Genomic DNA, 21,934 nt, shown 5'->3' on the forward strand with positions numbered 1-21,934 from the left:
CCTATATAATCCCTGCAACCTCCAGAGGGCTGAGATAGGAAAAATTCAAAGCCAGCCTCAGCAAAAGTGAGTCACTAAGCAACTCAGTGAGACCCTGTCTCTAAATACAATACAAAATAGGGCTGGGAATGTGGCTCAGTAGTGGAGTGACCCTGAGTTCAATCTCTGGTACCACAAAAAAAGCTTCTGCACAGTAAAGGAAACAATCAGGAATCTGAAAAGAGAACCTACAGAATGGGACAAAATCTTTGCTAGCTTTTTTCTGACAGAAAATTAATAGAGAATATATGAAGAACTCCAACTTTACACACACACAAAAAAAAATCACACACACACACAAAAAAATCGAATAACACATGGGGGTAGGAAAGACGGATCTATCATTAAGATATCTATCATTACCCTAGATAATGATATGGTATCTATTATTACCCTAGATAACATGTATGATTGCATGAATGGTGTATTTCTACATTGTGTACAACTAGAGAATGGAAATGTTGCGCTCCATTTGTGTATGATGTATTGAAATGCATTTTGCTGTCATGTACAACTAAGTAGAAATTAAAAAAGGAAAAAATAATAATAATATATCAATGGGCTGGGGATGTGGCTCAAGCGGTAGCGCGCTCGCCTGGCATGCGTGCGGCCCGGGTTCGATCCTCAGCACCACATACCAACAAAGATGTTGTGTCTGCCAAGAACTAAGAAAAAAATAAATAAATGTTAAAATTCTCTCTCTCTCTCTCTGTCCCCCTCTCTCTCTCACTCTCTCTTTAAAAAAAATAATAATAATAAATCAAACAATCCAATTAATAAATGGGCAAATAAACTAAACAGACAATTCTCAAAAAAAAAATACAGATAGCCAATAAACACATGAAAAAATATTCAACATCATTAGTAATTAGGGAAATGCAAATCAAACTACACTGAGCCAGGCATGGTGGTGCATGCTATAATCCAAGTGACTCAGGAAACTGAGGCAGGAGGAGGATTTCAAGTTGGAGGCCCACCTCAACAATTTAGTGAGACCCTAAGCAACTTAGCAAGACTCTGTTCCAAAATAAAAAATTATAAAGGGCTTGGGATGTGGCTCAGTGATGAAGTGTCCCTGGGTTCAATCCCTGGTACCCACCCACCCCCCCACCCCTGCAAAAAAAAAAGAAACACTGGGATTTCATCTCACATCAGTCAGAATACAAACAGCCGGGCGCGGTGGCACACTGTCTGTAATCCCAGCAGCTTGGGCGGCTGAGACAGAAGAATCATGAGTTCAAAAGCCAGCCTCAGCAACTGCAAAGGCACTAAGCAACTCAGTGAGACCCTGTCTCTAAATAAAATACAAAATAAAGCTGGGGATATGACTCAGTGGTTGAGTGCCTGAGTTCAATCCCCAGTACCAAAATAATAATAATCATAATAATAATAAATGCGGAAGAGGATGTGGGAAAAAAAAGAATAAAGGTAGAGGCATATCTTACTTTTACACTGTTGATGGGATTGCAAATTAGAACCACCACTATGGAAATCAGTATGGAGGGACTGGGGTTGTGACTCAGTGGTAGACCGCTTGCCTAGCACCTGTGGGGCACTGAGTTCAATCCTCAGCACCACATAAAATAAAGGTATTACTAAACAAATAAATTTAAAAGAGAAAGAAAGAAATCAGTATGGAGGTTCCTTAAAAGACTAGGCATGGGGCTGGGATTGTGGCTCAGTGGTACAGTACTTTCCTCGAATGTGTGAGGCACTGGGTTCGATACTCAGCACCACATAAAAATAAATAATTGACAGTATTGTGTCCATCTACAACTAAAAAAAAAAAAGAAAAAAGACTAGGCATAGAACCATCACATGACCCAGCTATACCACTCCTCCATATTTATCCAGAATTCAAGTTATCACACCACAGTAATACATGCATACCCAAGTTTATAGCAGCACAATTCACAACACCCAAACTATGGAACCAGCCTAGGTGTTCATAACTGATGAATTGAAAAAGGAAATGTGGTATATATACAATGGAGTTTTATTCAGCCACAAATAAAAACCAGATGGAACTAAAGACCATCATGCTAAGAAAATTAAGTCAAATGCAGGTTATGTGGTTGAACGTGCTATGTTTTCTCTCATATGTGGAAACTAGAGAGGAAAAAGGAAAATAAAGGTGGAAGCATAGCTCATGAAAATCAAGAGAGATCAGTAGAGGAAAGGGACCAAGGGTGGGAGGTGAAAAGGGAGGGAGAAAGTACTAAAGAGTGAGTGATATTGGCCAAATTATAGTGTTGTATGTTTGCATGTAACAACAAATCCCATCAGAATGTACAACTTCAATGCATCAATAAAAAATGTGGAGAAAAAAAAAAGTTCCATCTCCAAGAAGCCTCTCTTCGAGTCTATCTTCCCTCTATTTCCTCTGTATTATCCACCATAAACCCTTGTTACTGCTCTTGACACATTAATATCAGAATCAAATAAACAACCTTACTTTTTATTCTTTTGTGTGTGTGTCTGTGTGTGTGTGTGTGTGTGTGTGTGTGTGTGTGTGTGTACTGGTGATTGAATTCAGAGGCACTTTATTACTGTCCTAAATCTCAAGCCCTTTTTTATTTTAACACAGGGTCTCACATAGTTGTTTAGGGCCTGGCTAAGCTGCTGAAGCTGACCTCAAACTTGCAATCCTCATTCCTCTGCCTCTCAAATTATTGGGAGGTGCTAGACATGGCACTGGGCATGTGCGACCACACCCTGCTGTCTTATTCACTTTTTAAACTCTAGCACCTACTAGATGCTCAAAAAAATCTGCTGGCAGCATGTGCCTGTAGTTAGTTACCTGGGAGGCTAAGGCAGGAAAATCTAAGTCTGAAGGAGGCCTGTATGATTCAACCAGACTCTATCTCAAAATTTAAAAAGGGCTGGTGCATGGGGAAGACTGTGTTTGACCTCCAGCATACCCTAAAAATAAAAAAGGCATCTAGAGAGACAGACTAATCAGAGCAGAGAGGAGAATTTGGACATTAGTTGGTGTGAAGAATTTCTTCTTACCCACCCAGGTGGAAACAAATAATCTTTTTATTTTTTTAAATATATTTTTACTTGTAGATGTACACAATACCTTTACTTATTTTATGTGGCGCTGATGATCAAATCCAGTGCCTCACACGTGCTAGGCAAGCTGTCTACCATAGAGCCACAACCTAGGCCCCTTGGAAACACAAAATCTAATGGTGAATTGTAAATGAGAGAAACTTGAAACCTCAGGTTCCCAGGATTCAACCACAAGTTCACAACATTCTCAAAGTTAATAAAACAATGCTATCTCCCTATGGCCCTTACATAGGGTGGTCCCTCTGCCTAAAATGCCCTTCCAATTTGTCTCTCCCACCACCACTGCTATCCTTCCAGACCTTTATACCCACATTAACTCTTTATCAACTTTAGGATCCCAGCTCCATTTCACTTTCTTTCAGAGGCCTCCCTAACCACCAGATTAGATCAGGTCTCCCTAGGAAGCATGCTCAAATTCCCTATATATCTTTCTAGTCCTCAGTTTAACTGCAATTACAATCATGTGCCACAAAATCATGTATAAAGCCTGTATATACATATAAAAATGTCATGTCATGACAATACAATTTACTTTTCTAAATATAAATCTAACTTCCGTCTCTTAAGGAAAACTAACAAATGAAAAATGACTCAGGTGTCTGTTTATTTCACAGAATTCATTCATTCCTCCTGCAAATATTTATGGCTTACCTACTTACCAGGAACTCTTCTAGGCCCCAATGATACAAAATAGAAAATCCCAAAGTTGTAAGCTTAGTGAGGAATACAAGAGACAAAAATAATCATACAAAACTACAAAATATGCTAAACAACAATACTATATAGATATGGGAGCAATGAAGAAATTTTTACTCTTTTCTGAAAGCCAAGGAAGAGTGTTAAAAGAGTATGAAATAATCCTGGCACAGTGGCGCAAGCCTGTAATGCTAGTGGCTCAGGAGGCTGAGGCAGAAGGATTCAAAGTTCAAAGCCAGTCTCAGCAAAAGTGAGGTGCTTAGCAACCCAGTGAGATCCCTTTCTTTTTTTTTTTCTAATTAGTTTTTGATGAATTTTTATTTTATTTATTTGTATGTGGTGCTGAGAATCGAACCCAGTGCCTCACACATGCTAGGCAAACATACTACCACTGAGCCACAACCCCAGCCCTGAGAGCCCTGTCTTTAATAAAATACAAAATATGGCTGGGGATTTGGCTCAGTGGTTGAGTACCCCTGAATTCAAACCCCAGTACTCAAAAAAAAAAAAAAAAAAGAGAGTAAGAAATGCTAACCAAAATAACACTGTAAATAGAGTACAAAAAGAATCGGCCTGGTGGCCCACACCTGTAATCCCAGCAATTTGGGAGGCTGAGGCAACAGGACTACAAGTTCAAAGCCAGCCTCAGCTATGGCGAAGCACTAAGCAACTCAGTGAGACCTTGTCTCTAAATACAAAAAAGGGCTGGGGATGTGGTCGAGTAACCCCAAGTTCAATTCCCAGTACCAAAAAAAATTAAAAAAAAAAAAAAAATAGATTACAAAAAACTTCCCTGGGCCTGGGACTGTGGCTCAGCGATAGAGTGCTTCCTACCACATGCAAGGCCCTGGGTTCAATCCTCAGCACCACATAAAAATAAATAAATAAAGGTATTGTGTCCAACTACAACTAAAAAATAAATATTAAAAAAAAAAAAACACCTTCCCTGCCATTACCCAAAAAATTCTCTCTGGAAATTTATTAGTATTTATTTATTTAGGTACTGGACGTTGAGCTCAGGGTTGTTTTACCACTGAGCTATATTCCCAGTCCATTTTTTTTTTCAATTTTCATGCAAGTTGTCACTAAAATGCTGTGGGTGGTCTTGAATTTATAATTCTCTTGCCTCAGGTTCCAGAGTTGCTGGGATTATAGGCCAGCACCACTGCGACCAACCATTGCTTCCATTCATTAGAAGTTAAAATATTAGATGTCCTTATGAAATGTGTTGACAACCACACAATTTCTATGGATCATTATCATCCTTAAGAAACCATTCAAGTGGGGCTGGGGATGTGGCTCAAGCGGTAGCATGCTCGCCTGGCATGCGTGTGGCCCGGGTTCGATCCTCAGCACCACATACAAACAAAGATGTTGTGTCCACCAATAACTAAAAAATAAATATTAAAATAATAAATAAATAAATAGAAACCATTCAAGTACCTGGGCAGGGTAGCAAATACCTATAATCTCAGCAGTTCAGGAGAACTGCAAGTTCAAAGCCAGCTTCAGTAATTTAAGTCCTAAGCAAGTTAGCAAAACCCTGTCTCAAATAAAAAAAAAAAGGATGGGAATATAGTTCAGTGGTCAAGTGCCTCTGGGATGAATTCCTAGTACCAAAATAATAAGATTTTTGTTATCTACTTGCATTTATTTCTTCAGTTTTTTTGTTTTGTTTTGTTTTGTTTTAAGCAATAGGGACTGAGGCTAGGGATATAGCTCAGTGGGTAGAGTGCTTGCCTCATATCCCCAACACTGCCCCCTGCAAAAAAAAAAAAAAGAGTAATAGGGCCTGAACTTAAGGGCATTCCACCATTGAATTATATCAGCCCCATTATTTTTAATTTTGAGATATGATCTCACTAAATTGTCCAAGCTGGCCTCAAATTCATTTTTGGTTTTTGTTTTTGTTTTTGTTTTTGTTGTTGTTGTTTTTGCGGTCCTGGGGTTGAACCCAGGGTTTTCTACATTCTAGGCAAGGACACCACGACACTACTAACTACCAATCCCCACTCTTCTTTTTCTTTTCCTTTTTTTTCTGGGCAGGGGGTGGGTAGTACTGGTACTCTGAGCTACATCCTAGTTCTTTTTATTTTGAGAGAGGATGTGGCTCAGAGATCAAGTGTCCCCAAGTTCAATCCCCAATATCCAAAAAAAATTTTTTTATATTTGTATATATATTTAATTATCATAAAGAGGAAAGAATCTCTAATATATAGGATATTTGGATGAACCTTAAAAATATCATGCTAATTAAAAGAAGTCAGACACAAAAAACCACATTTTATCTTTCATTCTATAAAAATCCAAAATAGGAAAATACACATAGTGTTGAATGACCACCACCAGGAGCTAGAGAGGAAGGTATAGGAAACAACTGTTAGGAGTATAGAGTTTTCATCTATGGTAATAAAATGCTTTGGAACTAGTTATAGGCTATATAAATGCAATTAACAATACTTAAAATGGTTAATTTATTATTACATGAATTTCATCTTGATTTTTTTTTTTCCTTTTTGGGGGGTACTAGGGATTGAACCCAATGGCATTCTACCACTGTGCTACATCCCTAGCCCTTTTTATTTTTTTATTTTGAGACAAGATCCTGCGCTAAATTGCTGAGGTTGGCTCCAGACTTCCCATCCTCTTACCTCAGCCTCCCAAGTCACTGGGATTTGAGATATGTGCCAGCATACCTGGCTTAGCTCATTTTTTATCGAGAGAGAGTATGAGGATAATACAATAGAACTGATTAAATATTACAAAAAATAACTTTTAGTTGTGATTATCTAATTATTTTTTTAATATTTACTTTTTAGTTGTAGTTATCAATACCTTATATTTTTAGTTATTGATGTACCTTTATTTTTTACTTATTGATATGTGGTGCTGAGGATCCAACCAGGGGCCTCAAACATGCTAGGTGAGTGCTCTACCACTGAGCCACAATCCCAGCCCTATCTAATTATTTTAAAAACTAACACTAAATGTAGATTAAAAGTAGGTATATACTCAACAGTAGAAACATGCATCCACAAAAAATCTTGGACATAATCTTCCTGATCGGGCTGGGGATGTGGCTCAAGCGGTAGCGCGCTAGCCTAGCATGCGTGCGGACCGGGTTCGATCCTCAGCACCACATACCAACAAAGATGTTGTGTCCGCCGAGAACTAAGAAAAAATAAATAAAATGTTAAAATTCTCTCTCTCTCTCTCTCTCTCTGTCCCCCTCTCACTCTCTCTTTAAAAAAAAAATAATAATAATAACAATCTTCCTGATCATATTAATATGAAAACATAAAGTCCACCAACTAATGAATGGACAAACAAAATATGGTATATCTCATCATTAAGTATATTACTCAGTCATAAAATGTAATGAAACCTACCACTGGATGCTAGCTCCTCCAGAGGCTGAGGCAGAAATACCATGACTTCAAAGCCAACCTCAGCAACTTACTTATCGAAGAAGCCCTAAGCATCTTAATGAGACCCTATCTCAAAATAAAATATAAAAGAGGGCTGGGGATGTGGCTCAGTGTTAAACATCCCTGGTTCAATCCTTAATACCAAAAAAAAATTAATAATAATGAAACAATTATGGTCTCCAACATGGATGAAGATAAAAATGTGGTAGGTGATTCCATCTGTATGAAATAGCTACAATAGGATTATTCACAAAGAGGTCTTATAGGTTAGTGTCAAATACCTGTAACCCCAACAACTTGAGAGGCTGGACAGAAGGATTTCAAATTTGAGGCCAGCCTCAGCACCATACTGATTCAAAATTAAATATAAAAAGAGCTGGGATGTAGCTTAGAAACAATATGCCTCTGGGTTCAACACCCAGTACCAAAAAAAAAAAAATTTAGGAAGTGACTTAATGTATACCAGCTTCTTTCCTCCAATGATGAAAATTTCTGAAATTAGTGTTAATGGTGACAACACTGTATACATAAGAAATGCCACCAAATCGTAGAATTTAAAAGCTAGAATTCCCATCGTTTAGGAGGCTGAGGCAGGAGGATCACAAATTCAAAGCCAGCTTCAGCAACTTAGCTAGGCCCTGAATCTTCCTGATCATATTAATATGAAAACAAAAGTTTTCATATTAGCAAGTTGTTCTAAATAAAATATTTTAAAAGGCTGGGGAGGGCTGGGATTGTAGCTCAGTGATAGAGTGCTTGCCTAGCACCTGTGAGACACTAGGTTCAATCCTCAGCACCTCATAAAAATAAATATTTAAAATAAAAATAAAGGTATTGTGTCCATCTATAACTAAAAAAAAAAAAAAACTGGGATATGTGACTCAGTGGTTAAGTGCCCCAGGGATTAACCCCTGGTACTAAAGCAATTAAAAAAAAAAAAATTAAGTCTAGAATTGTCAATTTTAAGTTACTTAAATTTCTACGTCAATTTCTAAAACAATGTCTAATCCCCAAAGTAATTACTTTTTAATTACTTTTCATTTGCATAAGCAAATGAAAGAATATTTCATTATTTCATAGATATACTTAATGCTGTGATATACTTATGCTGTGATTGTTAATTATTCAGCTAGAGGGCTAGGGGTGGGGCTGTGGCTCAGTGGCAGAGTGCCTGCCTAGCATGTATGGGGCACCGGATTCAATTCTCATCACCACGTATCAATAAATAAAATAAAGGTTTATTGACAACTAAAAAAAATTTTTTTAATAAAAAAGAAATAACTCAGCTAGAGGTCACACAAATAAATCCTCATAATAGCAGGCTTTGTCCAGATGCAATGGCATACACCTGTAATCCCAACTACTCAAGAGACTGAGGCAGTAGCAGTTTGAATCTAGCTTGTGCAATTTAGGCCCTGTCTCAAAATTAAAATTAAAATAGAAAAGAGCTGGGGTTATAACTCAGTGGTAGAGTATTCTTAAGAAACTTCCAGGCACAGTGGCCTGTGCCTGTAATCCCAGAAGCTTGGGAGACGAAGCAAGAAGATAGCAGTTCAAAGCTAGACTCAGCAATGGTGAAGTGCTTAGCAACTCAGTGAGACCCTGTCTCTAAATAAAATATAAAATAGGGCTGGAGATGTGGCTAGAGTGTCCCCGAGTTCAATCCCTGATACCAAAAAAGAAAAAAACAAACTGAAGTTGGATTAGAGATGTACATCAGAGCATTTACCTAGCATGCAGGAGACACTTAGCTCAATACACATCTCTGGGATAGAGGGGTACTAAGAGCTAAGTGTAATAGCACAGGTCTTTAATCCCACCTATGGAGGAGTCTGATGGAAGACAAATGAAAGTTCAAGGACAGCCTGGCCAACATAAGGACATGAGATCTCAAAGGAAAAGTGCTGGGGATATACCTCAATTGTAGTAGTAGTAGATAGTTGTTAGACTGTAGAAAGCCCTGAGTTCAATCCCCAGAATGAAAGTAAGAAAAGACTAAAGAAACAAACTGAGGTTTAAGTGTGGAATGTAGCTCATCAGTAGAGCCTTTTTTTAAAGAAAAATTTAATTTTATTTATCCTTTTTTTTTATTTTTTTTTTTTAATGTGAAATTGAGGATCAAACCCAATGCCTCACACATACTAGGCAAGCACTCTACCAATGAGCTACAATCACAGCCCAGTGATAGGGAGATTGACTAGCATGGGCAAGGCCATGGGATCAATCCTCAACACTACAAAAGAAATACAAACCCTAAGCTCATCTCTGTGGTTAAAAAAAAAAAAAAAGTGACAAAATTTAACATTCCTTCATATTCAAATACTCAACATTTTAGTTGAGAAAGACACTCTCTCAACCTGATAAAAGTCATAACACATATAAATTCATATTTAATGATGAAAAACAATGCTTTTCCCCTAAACAATACAAGCATATCCATTCTCATTAGGTCTATTCAAATCACCCTGAATGTTTTGAATAGGTCAATTAGGTAAGACAAAATAAAACCCATAAAGGGGGTTCAATCTCCAGCATAAAAACCTGAAGGCATAAAAATTAGAAAGGAAAAAGTAAAACCAGTTCAAAGATTAATTCATAAATGATCTATCTTGTACATTTAAAAAATGTAAAAAAAAAAAAAAAACAAGCCTGGTGTGCTGGTGTACACCTGTAATCCCAGTGACTCAGGAGGCTGAGGGAGGAGGATCACAAGTTTGAGGCAAATCTCAGCAATTTAGCAAGGCCCAGGGCAATTTAGTGAAACCTTACCTCAAAAATTAAAAAAAATAAAAAGGGCTGGGATGTGACTCAGTGGTAAAGTGTCCCTGGGTTTAAAAATTCCTGGTACAAAAAAAAAAAAAAAAAAAATCCAACACAAGCATGCACACAAAAAAATTAAGGTAAAGTATTGCCATGTGAAGTGGCATATGCTTCTGATCCCAGGGTTAGGGTCAGGGTCAGGGTCAGGGTTAGGGTTAGACCCTGTCTCAAAAAATAGAAGGGTTAAGAACCCCTGGCTTCAATCCCAAATAACAAAAAAAGAATGGAGGTGTCTTCTGAACAGGCACGGTACAAAGGTCATTTTATTGGTAAACTATAGTTACCCTGCTGTACAATAGCACATCAGAACTTCACATTCCTAACTGCAACTTAATACCTTTTGATCAATCTTTCTCATTTAATTAAAAATAAGGGGCTGGGGATGTGGCTCAAGCGGTATCACACTCGCCTGACATGCGTGTGGCCCGGGTTCGATCCTCAGCACCACATACCAACAAAGATGTTGTGTCCGCCGAGAACTAAACAATAAAACATTAAAAATTCTCTCTCTCCTCTCTCTCTCTTTAAAAAAAAAATAATAATAAGTTAGTAGGACTGTGGATGTGGCTCAGTGGTTAAGCGTGCCTGGATTCAATCACCGGTACCAAATAAATAAATAAAAAAGTTTAGTAATGGAGGTGGTAACCAGCATCCTAGATTGTCCCAAATGATACAGGCATCAGGTATATATGCACTGTGCATTCTCCTTCATCTGCTTTACAAAGAGAAAGTGTCATAAAAAAAAATACTGAAGCAGGAGATGTGGCTCTGTGGTAGAGTGTCTGCATGGCATGCACAAGGTCCTGGGTTCCAACCCCATCACCAAAAAAAAAAGATACTGGGTCTTGCCAGGCATGGTAGAACACAACTGTAATCCCACTGATTCAGGAAGCTGAGGCAGAAGGATATCAAGTTCAAGGCCAGCCTCAGTGATTTGTGAGACACTCACTGTAGAAAATAAAAAATAAAAAGAGCTAAGGATTTGGCACAGTGATAAAGCTCCCCTGGGTTCTAACCCCAATAACAAAAAAAAAAAAAAGAAAGAATGAATAAATGAAAGGCAGGCAGGCCTTCAGTATATAAAACTACATGTTGTCAATTTACAATAATTTTCTTTTTTTTTTTTTTTTTTAAAGATGCCCAGGGATGGAGTTCAGGAGTGGGCTGGCAAAGTTATGTGCCAGGCCCTGGGTTCAAACCTCAGTACAGCAAGAAAAAAAAAATGCTTTTGGATATAAAATTCCAATGACAATTAGTGTGGTATTAATATCTGTTAATTTCACTGGGTACAGACATAACATTCACACCACCTACTTTCACCAGGGAGCCCTAACAGCTCCAATTACAGCATCAAGAGAAATTATAGATGACAAGGGGAATACATCCTCGTAATTTATAAAGAAAGACTACTGTTAGACTCTTCATGGTATATGAGGGGATATCACATAACCAGTAATTATTTTTAATTCAATCTAATGTGTTAGTATAATTGTTCACCCTCCAAATTAGATTTTATCCTTCTAGCCATCTTTAAGAGTATTATAATATCTTATATAATGTCACTGGAGATATAAAAAGAACTTTAGAGGCCTTAATAAAATAATTTCACCTAATAACAACTACAAACACTAAAATCTGTTCCAATTTTTTGAGGGTAAGTCAATATGTATTATTTTACTAGTGCTCTAACAAATTTTCTTTTTTTTTTTTCTTTTTTTTTTTTTTTTTTAGAGAGAGAGAGAGAGAATTTTTTAATATTTATTTTTTAGTTCCCGGCAGACACAACATCTTTGTTTGTTTGTGGTGCTGAGGATCGAACCCAGGCCGCAAGCATGCCAAGCAAGCGTGCTACTGCTTGAGCCACATCCCCAGCCCCAGCATTTTTTTTTTTTCTGGTACTGAGGATCACACATACCACTCTATCACTGAACTACTTTCCCAGCATTTTTTTTTTTTTTTGAGACGTCTCACCAAATCACTGAGGTTCACCTCCAACTTATGATCCTCCTGCCTCATCCTCCTGAGTCACTGAGATTTCAAGAATGAACCACTGTGGTTTATATAACTTTTTTTAAATTCCACTTACATAACTTTTGTGCATGTGGTGCACTGGAAACTGAATCTAGGACCTCCTGCATGTTAACCAAGTAGTCTACCCTAAGATTCACCTCCAGTCCAGAACATTTCTAATAGAATATCAAGAGTAAAAAATGTGCTGGGTGTGGTGGCTCATGCCTGTAATGCCAGCAGCTCAGGAAGCTGAGGCAGAATTTTGAATTCAGAACCTGCCTCAGCAATTTATTGAAGCCCTAAGCAACTTAGCAAGGCCCCGTTGCTAAATAAAATACAAAAAGTGCTGGGGATGAGGCTCAGTGCTTAAAAACCCCTGGATTCAATTGCCAGTATCAAAAAAAAAAAAAAAAAAAGCGGGGGTGGAGGACAGAGTAAAAATGGGCTAGGTGCAGTGGCTCATGCCTATAATCCCAGAAACTTGGGAGGCTGAGGTTGCAGGATAGCAAGTTCAAGGCCAGCCTCAACAACTCAGTCAGGCCATGAGCAACTTAAAGAGACTCTGTCTCAAAATAAAAAGGATTGGGAATGTATTTTGTAGTAATGCATTCTGGATTCATTTCCCAGTACCAAAAAAGAAAAGTGGGGTACTGAATTTGGGCTTTGTTAGGAAAAAGGATAAAGGAGTGAAACATTAGAAGATACAGCTCTCTCTTTTTTCCCCCCTCCCTAAGTGCTAGGGAGGGAACCAAGCAAGACCCTCCCACATGGAAGAGAAGCACTCTACCCCACCAGTGGTGGTACACCACCAGTGCTGAAGGCAAAGGCACAAGTGTAAACATGAAGAGTCTAAAGATAGTCTTTTATTTGAGACAGGAAATAATTTTATATAATATAGACTGATGAATATGACTAAATGATGATCAGCAATAAAGACCTGACACTACAATGGGAATAAAGAGAGATTAAGGGGATTTATAATATTTAGCAAAAAAGCATAAGAATTCAATTTTGTAGTATGCCATGAGGTTTATCTTTATACCTTTATCTCCTGACAACCCAATTCCTACCAGAAACCTATCAAAGAATGTTCAATATCCATAGTCTACTCTCTTACTGGCATGGATCTGCTCAAATGATAAATAACTACTCTATGGAGTTCTCACTGATTATTCCAGGCATGCCTTCCTCCATACTTGCAAAGTACTATCTATATAATACCTACCAGATCATTTAGCAATGTTTAGTAACATTTTTTATATTTATCTTCACCACAGAGAAATTACTTAAAAACATACTCTTTTTGGTGGTTTTTGTTTGTTTTTGTTTTTGTTTTGTTTTGTGATGCTGGCAGTTTCTGGCAAAAAGGAGGCACTCAAATGTTTTGTTTGTTTGTGTTCATTTATTTATTTATTCGTTACTAGGGATCAAATTCAGAGGCGCTTTACCACTGAGTTATATCCCCAGACCATTTTTAATTTCGAGACATGGTCTCAACAGTTCCTGAGGCTGGCCCTGAACTTGCAAACCTCCTGCCTCAGCCTTCTAAGTCACTGGAATTACAAGCATGTACCATCATGCCACATCTAGCTCAAATGTGTTTAAGTTGTCAATGAATATTTATTTATGTGCAGTTCTGAGAATTGAAGCCTGTGCTTCACACACATGCTAGGCAAGTGCTCTACCACTGAGCTACAACACCAGCCCTCAAATATGTTTTAATCATATGTGAATAAATGACTCTAAGGTTTCCAGTCCGAAGATGAACAGGAAACTATATAATTATTAACACAAAGGAAACACAGGTTTGGCAATAACAGATGGGTTCAAATTGTTAATATTACATTTTAAGTGAATATGAGTTAAGATTGAAGAGAAGGGTTAGAATTTCTTGATCTGAAGCTTCAAAGACAGGAAAAAATTTCACAGCTGGGTGTGGTGGCTGACGCTTGTAATCCCAGTGACTCAAAAGGCTGGAGGCAAGAGGATCACAAGTTCAAAGCTAGCCTCAGAAACTTAGCAAGACCTTGTCTATAAATAAAATATAAAAAAGGGTTGGGGACATAGCTCAGGACTTCATTGCTCCTGGGTTCAATTCCTGGTACCAAAATAAATAAATAAATAAAAGAGTAACAGCAAAGTAAATGAATCAAAGTAGGTAAGACTACAGAGAAAAAGGAGGAAAAAGAAAAGGAGCAAGTCAAACTGCTGCAAATCTAGTACAGCAAATATGAGAATGATGTCATTTGTAATTTATTAAAAAACAGTTTCAGCAAAGTGGATACAAAAGCAAAACTAGAACATTAGAGAGAAATAAAATAGATGCCTGTTTTGAGACCATCACCTATAAAAGGGCACAATAACTTCAGGAGTTATAAGATAGGGTAAGATTCCTTTAAATGTTCCTTGTTTTCCCAGGAAACGGTAACATAATGGAGAGACTGAGAACATAGATCCTAGAGGAAAAGAGTAACTATAAAACAAAATCTTTTTTAAAAAGTGTCAGAAAGCAGATCAACAGAGGTAATGGAGAGATCAATTTTCTTCTCAGAAAAGAAAGATGGGGTTGGCATGGCACACACCTGTAATCCCAGAGACTTGAGAGGCTCAGGCAGGAGGACTGAAAGTTCAAAGCCAGCCTCATCAATTTAGCAAGGCCTTCCAAGCTGTCCCCAAATAACTCAGCAAGACCCTCTCTCTAAATAAAATACAAAAAAAAAAAAGGGGGCTGGGGATGTGGCTCAGTGGTTAAGTACCCCTGAGTTCAATCATAGGTACCAAAAATAAAAACTTGCCATCCTCCTACCTCAGCCTCTTGCACTGCTGGGATTGCAGGTGTGTACCATTCTGCCTACCTTATGACACACAAGATTATAAAGACCCAATGAAACAATATAGACCAAAGTAGTTAATAAACAAGAAGCTGTAGCTCTGGGGTCAATTCTTTTTTTTTTTTTTTTTTTTTTTAAAGAGAGAGTGAGAGAGGGGGACAGAGAGAGAGAGAGAGAGAGAGAGAGAGAGAGAATTTTAACATTTATTTATTTTTTCTTAGTTCTCGGCGGACACAACATCTTTGTTGGTATGTGGTGCTGCTGAGGATCGAACCCGGGCCGCACGCATGCTAGGCGAGCGCACTACCGCTTGAGCCACATCCCCAGCCCTGGGGTCAATTCTTCTTCAAGATATTATCTATACATACTATGCACAAAGCCTATGTACACTGGGGGGAATTATAAGATTAAATATAAGAACAAGGTCAGGATTATAAACTGTAACGACAGCCAGATACAGTGGCATGCGCCTATAATCCCAGCAGCTCAGGAGACTAAGGCAGGAGAAACACAAATTCAAAGCCAGCCTCAGCAAAAGCAAGGCACTAAGCAACTCAATGAGGACCTGTCTCTAAATAAAGTACAAAATGAGGCTGAGGATGTGGCTCAGTGGTCGAGTACCCCGGAGTTCAATCCCTGGTACCCAAAAAATAAAATAAATCCTAATGATAATCATTTTATATCTCTGTACACAGAAAATAAATGAAGAGGATCAGGAGGCATATAATGCAGTGATAGAGAGTCTGCCTGGCATGCACAAGACCTTGGGTCTAATCCCTAGCACCAAACAAAACTTGAACACCAGAGAGTAAAGTGAAGAGGCTGCTCCTTTGTGACAGGATGCAACTGTATGCTTACAGATTTTCTTGATTTATGTATCTTTTTCTAATTCTAGACTGGGTTTACAACCATAATAACTACTCCTTCCCACTGTCTAGAAAAAGAATCTTATAATATTACAAACAGAATAAAAGACAATATTGCTAAGGATTTTCAAAATTCCTGTCCCTGAGCATAGGCTCCATACCTGAATGAACTTCAAATGTGAACAGTACAGGGGGCTGGGAATATAGCTGAGTTGGTAGAGTATTTAACTTGAATGCACAAAGCCATGGGTTAAATCCCCAGCACCACAAAAAAAAAAAAAAAAAATGTGAATACAAGTGTCAGTAGCATATGGTGACAGCTGGGCATAATCCCAGTAACTTGGAGGCTGAGGCAGGAGGATCACAACAAAGCCAGCTTCAGTAATTTAGCGAGGATCTAAGAAACTTAGTGAGACTCTGTCTCAAAACAAAAATAAAGGGCTGGGGTTGTGGCTCAGCTTTCAATCCTCTTGCCTCAGCCTACCAAATAACTGGGATTACAGGCATGTGGCACTGTGCCCAGCCTACAATAAATTTCAACATGAACCAAAGAAAAAGATTTGTCTCTCCAGGAATGGTGGTACAGGCCTGTAATCCCAGCCACTCTAGAGGCTGAGGCAGGAGGATCACAAATTCAAATAAAATTTAAAATAAAAATAAAAAATAAAATAAGCTGGGGATGTGGTTCAGTGGTTAAGCATCCCTGGGTTCAATCCTTGGTACAAAAAAAAAAAAAAAATCTGTCTCATCAGCTGTCAGAGTTCAGAGTTTTGTTTTGTTTGTTTGTTTACACCTGGGATTGAACCCAGGGCTATTTTTCCACTGAGTTTTTTTCCCCAACTTTTTCTATTGTTGAGACAAGACCTTGCTGACTTGCTGAGACTGTTTTCAAACTTGAGATCCTCCTGCCTCAGCCTCCTGGGCTGCTGGGATTACAGGCCTGTGCTGCCATCACCATCAACCCCCACTGGAAGGTTTTCAAAACAGCCTATCCACCTCAGTGTGTCTGGAACAATACAAACTCATGATAACCACCACAGCAATATTTTTTAAATATGCAACTGCCAAACTTAAAAAAACAGATTATTAAAGTATATTTAAATAAGTTTAAGATATGAATCAATAGAAACAAACTCAACATACCCACATTCTCCCTCTGAAACTATGAAGAACAGCAGAGATGTGTGCTACAGTGAATGTTTAAGGCACTCAAAACAATCATTACATATTATTAAAATCCTTCTTATAAAATCCTCATAGTATGAGGGATTTGTTAGCCAAAAAAAAAAAAAAAAATAAGAAAAAATATCTTCTTGGTGACACTACCTCTGACCACGACAATGTGATATTTAGAGAGAAACAAAATCATATTTAAAGCTGAAAGAAGCAGGAATCTTAGAAATCAAAGTACTTTTGGATATTAGAAGTGATGAAACCAAGGCTAAGAGAAGTCAATTGATCATTTAGTTAAATAAAGAGGTCAAAAAATTTTACATTAAGTTCTAATAAATAATAACCTTATCATTTACCACCTTTAACAGTATTACAATACTGAAAAAACCTCGAGTTCTTCTCCATTTCCATACACATACACACACATATAAATATGCTTCAAATCTTAAAATTAGGAAAGATTAAAGAGTCTACCCTAATGGTGACAACTATCAAAAGCCTAAGATGTTCTAGACCTTCACATAGTTCAGAAAAATTAACCTCATTTAAATTGACTGATATCCAGGAAACCTTTTTCATCTTAGCCATTTTCAATCTGCACTCAAAATGTACTTCAACCTACAGCAAATCACCCACTAACTGAAAAAAAAACAGGCTGCCTTATGTGGAAACAGGACTCTGAAGTAAGGAACTGGTTCACCTATATTCATGATACTAGCAATACCAAGTTTTTGTTTTTTCTAAGAGATAATAAAAAGTATACCTACATCTTGAAAACTTAAATTTGAACTCAATCAAATGCCCTTATAAATTTAACATTTAGCCAATCCTCAATGGAGATTTATTGGGAAAAGCTAAAAGGAACCACTCATAATCAGATAAATTTTAAAATCAAAGTAAAAGCTCCCCCATTAAAGCTTATCATTAGCTTTCAGCTGTGATCTGATAACCAAAAACAAATTAGTTTTAAGCTTCCCTTTAAGTGGCCTGTGTATATACATTCATGTATATATTTAAGTTGTACCAAAAACTGCTTACAAATGGCAATTCCTGTGAAGTAGATGATGATGAAGTTCCAGGTAATTCTAGCATGTTTCCTAATGTACTGGTGCTGGAGTCTGGATCATCCTGAAAAGATAAATTTATTGAGTTTAATTGCTCTTCTATGGTAACTTTTGTATCTCCTAGTGAAAAGGGGGCTGGGAGAAGGGCTGTTTTTTCATTGCTGCCGTCCACTTCACTTCTTTGCTTATTTTTCTGCGATTCAGTTTGAGGAGCTAATGGCAAGAATGGCGATTTGACTGCACCGTGTCTACTCTCTGTTGTGCTGTCTTGTTCACTTCCCATGGCCATTTCTACACCATTCTCTGATTTAGGCTCATAATTGCAGGTGGCATTGGTCTGAGTTTCCTCAAAGATCTCCTCTATACTCTCATCCTCTGTGACTGGCTGTTCTGGGTCCATTTCAGAATCTACATCGTCCACACAAGTAAAATTCTCAAAGTGCAGAAAGCCATTCTTGATCGTCTTTGTTACTTTTAACTGGAGTTCAGGGGAGTTATTACAAGAGGGTTCCTGTTTCATAGCAAGTGCTGTTGGACCACCAGGACTCAAGGAAGTGCAAACAATTGGCGACTGAGCTCTTGAATCACTTTTCTCAGGGTCTTGAAAGGATTCTGATCCATCAGCAGACCCATTTAAATATTCTACATTGATCATGGAGGCCAAATCCTGTAGTCTCCGCAGTGGAATGTAACAAGATGGAGAATCTTGTCCATAAGCATTTTGGGATGTTCCACTGGCAGCCGATAACTGCATAGTACACCCATTAAGTGGCTCAGAAAAATTGGATTGACCATTACCGAAAGGGCTGTCCTTGTCTGCAGGGGCATCTAAATTCACTGGATTGGAAAAGGGCAGCAGACAATTTCTTCTAGATAGTTCACAGGTCTGATCCATCCTGGGCCAGCATCAACCTGGAATCCAAAAACACAGTAATTAATCCGAGTTAATAAGGCCATCTGACTCTTCTCTTCAAAATGGCAGCCATTTCTCAAGGCCTAGTGGCCTCTATGCTTTTCTGCTGTACTTCCAAGGGTGTAAAAAGTTCTCCTGGCTGAAGGTGGAAAAATGGCCTCAGTGAGCCTCAGCAAACTACATCTTTTAGAAGCTGGGCAACTCCTGCCACATGGAAACAACCCGTCCCTTTTTCCTGCACTGCAGAATGGTGGACACTTGGGTTAAACTAAAATTAAAATCCCGTTGGCGATCAAAATTCCTAAAAATCTCAAAACAGGAATTGTCCTCGTCCTCCCCCGTCCGGGGTCCAGCGGCCGGATCTCTTGAAGGGAGGGGGCTATGGGATTCCAGAGGGGCTTCAGGACCCTGCACAAAAAGGTACCCCTCCTCCTTCCTGGCTCGCTCGGGCGCAGCGGTCACAATAGCGCTGCACCCTGCGCCTAGCCGGCGCCGGAGCCTTTGCAGCGGCAGTGCACAGGCCGCGGGCGAGTCGGCCGAGGCGGGTGCACCCCGGAGTTCGCCTTCCTGACTGCAGGCCTGCCCTGTCCACAGCTGCAGGGCCCATAGGCCAGGACGCCGCAAAAAGAGAAACCGAGGCGGCCGGTGAAGCCAAATCAGGATAGCAGCAGCTGCTACAGCTTGACAAACATGGCTGCTGCCGACGCCGACACCGCCTGCCCGGGCCGCGCTCCTTCCCGCAGCTGCGGCAGCACCTCCCAACAGCGCCGATCATACTCATCAATATTCAGCAGCAAGCAAAGTTTGCTGCCGGAGGGCAGCCGCCCCCGCGCCCCCCAGCCGGCTACCTGTGGGAGGCGTAGGCCGAGGTGCGCGCGGGCGGCCGGCCGGCCGGCGGGACATGGGCCGCGCGGGGAGGAAGTTCGCGGCAGCCGGGCCAGCTAGGCCAGAGCCCGGCTGGTAGTGATGGAGGCGGGGGAGGGGGCCCGCAGCTGCAGCGCCGTCGGCCACCAACCCCGCGCCGCACCCGGCCCTCCCCAGAGCCCCTCACCTCTCGGCCACCACCATCTTCCCCGCCCGGTCGTCTCCTCCCTCCTCGCGCCCGCCCGCCCGCCGCCCACCCCAGCGCACTAGTTACCGTGCCCCGCGCCCCCTCCCGGGCCAGCTGGGGGGAGGGGGTGACCCTCATTACACTGGGGCGCGAGCGGAGCGATGGGGAGAGAGAGGAGCCGCTCGCCGCACCCCCCTCCCCCCGCGTCTCTTCAGGGAAGGCAGCGAGCGCGACCTGCCCCGGCCTATTCCTCCGCCGCCGCCGCCTCCTCCTCCTCCTCCTCCTCCTCCTCACACCCCCACCACGCGCGCCCCCGCGGCGGCTCGTGCCACCGAGCGCCTCGCGCCGGCCCGCGTGCGACTGAGGCCCCAGGTGCGCGCGCACCCCTTCCCCCACCGCGCGCGCGCTCCCACGCCTCACTCTTCGGGGTTCAGGGCGGGTGAAGTCGGGCTCGCGAGTGCGCTGCCCAATCAGCAGAGCTGCCGCTGCCGCCCCCTCCCCTCCCCCTGCGCTCCCGCTCGCCGCCCGGGCCTACGGGCCGGCCCCGCAGCCCGGGCGGGGCCTGAGGCAGGCTCTCTAGGGGCCTCGCGCGCCTCCCGGGAGTGTCGGGGCCTGCGGGCGTCGTGGGTGGCATTCCGATCCCCTCACCTACCTCAGGGCGCTGCGCCTGCACGGGGCTGCACACGGCTACAGTACCTACCCGTCTCGAACCCCAACCCCGGCGGCACCTGGCCCGGCTGAGGCCTGCCCAACAGCCCAGGCAGCCCGGCTCGGGCCCGCGTTAGCCCCGGCCTCCATCTTAGGTTACAGCCCGGGCTCCCCATCCACTGGGCACCTGCCCTCAGCCGCCTCTTTTCGGCCCAAGGCCAAGGAAACCCCCCCTCCTGACGCAGGGCTCACCTGGGGGTTTGGGCTGGGGTCTTCGAGGCCTCAGGCCCCGAGCAGGCGCGGCCGCAGGTGAACCCCCTGCTCGGCCGCACCCCAAACCCACACCACCACCACCACAGACCAAGCTGAGCAGGAAACAAAATGGAGGCAGCAGCTCGGGTCTGCCTCCCTGAGCCAAGCCTTTGCAGCCCCAGGGCTCACTCCTGCTGCAGGCTCGACGCCCGCGAGGCAGAGGGCTGTGTCTTCCGAGGCGCCGCGGACAGCCGCCCTAGAGCAGTGCAGATGGCCCGGGAAATCGGCCCTGCGGTCTCCACAGCCCCTCACCCACCACCCTTTCCCTTTCCCCTCCCCCCTAGCCTCTCCCTCCCCCTGCCCGGCCGTGCGGGGTGAGCGGCTCCGGGGAGCCGGGTCGGGTTACCCGCTCGGGCACTGCCCGCTCGGCCGTGGCCTCAGCGGAGAGATGAGGCCATGCGACCCCAAAGCTAAGCCCACCCCCCGCACCAGAGCCGGGCTGCAGCCTGACAGGACGCCCGCACCTCGGCCTGCAGCGGTGCGGCCCCCGCCCAGTGAGGCCGAGTTCCCAGCCCGGGCACCGCCAGGACGAAGCTCCCTTGCCACCCTCGGGCCCAGGGGTCCTCACTGCCTCGGGCGGGGCGAGGGGAGCGCTGGGGGAGGGGTCCACTAATCCCTGCACCGCCTCCCGCGCCTTGTCTGGGTCTGGGCCTGGCACAGGGGCTCGGGCCGCGGGTGCTGGCGGGCGTGAGTAGGTGCGTGCGCGCGGGCCTGGGGGCCGGGAGGGGCCTCGCCTAGCACCACAGACGCTGCAGTTCTCTGCACCCAGGCAGATGGCCCTCTCGTGCCACCGCAGCCGGGCTCCCCGAGGAGCGCGCGCCTCGCCCCTGCGGGCCAGGCATCAGGACCCCAGCGGAACTGCACCGCGAGGGAAGACAGGCTGACTGGCCCCGCCAAGCCTCAGCCAAGCCTTCAGCCGCAACCCGGGCCACCAACACTCTGCCCCGCCCCCCGCGCTGAGACCACCCCCCCTCCAGGCCTGCACCCAGCACTGGGACCCCGCAGCAC

At 42.4% G+C, this 21,934-nt stretch overlaps 1 protein-coding gene across 13 annotated transcripts in view; it reads right to left on the bottom strand.

Moving 5' to 3' along the window:
* Nsd1 (nuclear receptor binding SET domain protein 1) overlaps positions 1-21,415 on the bottom strand; it is a 156,888-nt gene extending 135,473 nt beyond the window's left edge. For 2 of the 13 annotated variants that reach the window (XM_078049266.1, XM_078049329.1), the window contains exons 1-2: positions 20,054-20,191; positions 17,977-18,914 (exon numbers count right to left, since the gene is read on the bottom strand). In XM_078049266.1, the coding sequence (XP_077905392.1) occupies positions 17,977-18,897 (921 nt within the window). In that variant the 5' untranslated portion in view covers positions 18,898-18,914; positions 20,054-20,191. Of the gene's footprint in view, positions 1-17,976; positions 18,915-19,763; positions 19,940-19,966; positions 20,001-20,053; positions 20,225-20,866; positions 21,154-21,390 lie in introns of those variants that run through there. The other 11 variants (XM_040272118.2, XM_040272117.2, XM_078049315.1 and 8 more) reach the window with 11 other exon arrangements.
* Positions 21,416-21,934: the final 519 nt, after the last annotated feature.

This window comes from Ictidomys tridecemlineatus, chromosome 1, assembly GCF_052094955.1.
Source record: "Ictidomys tridecemlineatus isolate mIctTri1 chromosome 1, mIctTri1.hap1, whole genome shotgun sequence".
Taxonomy (NCBI): domain Eukaryota; kingdom Metazoa; phylum Chordata; class Mammalia; order Rodentia; family Sciuridae; genus Ictidomys; species Ictidomys tridecemlineatus.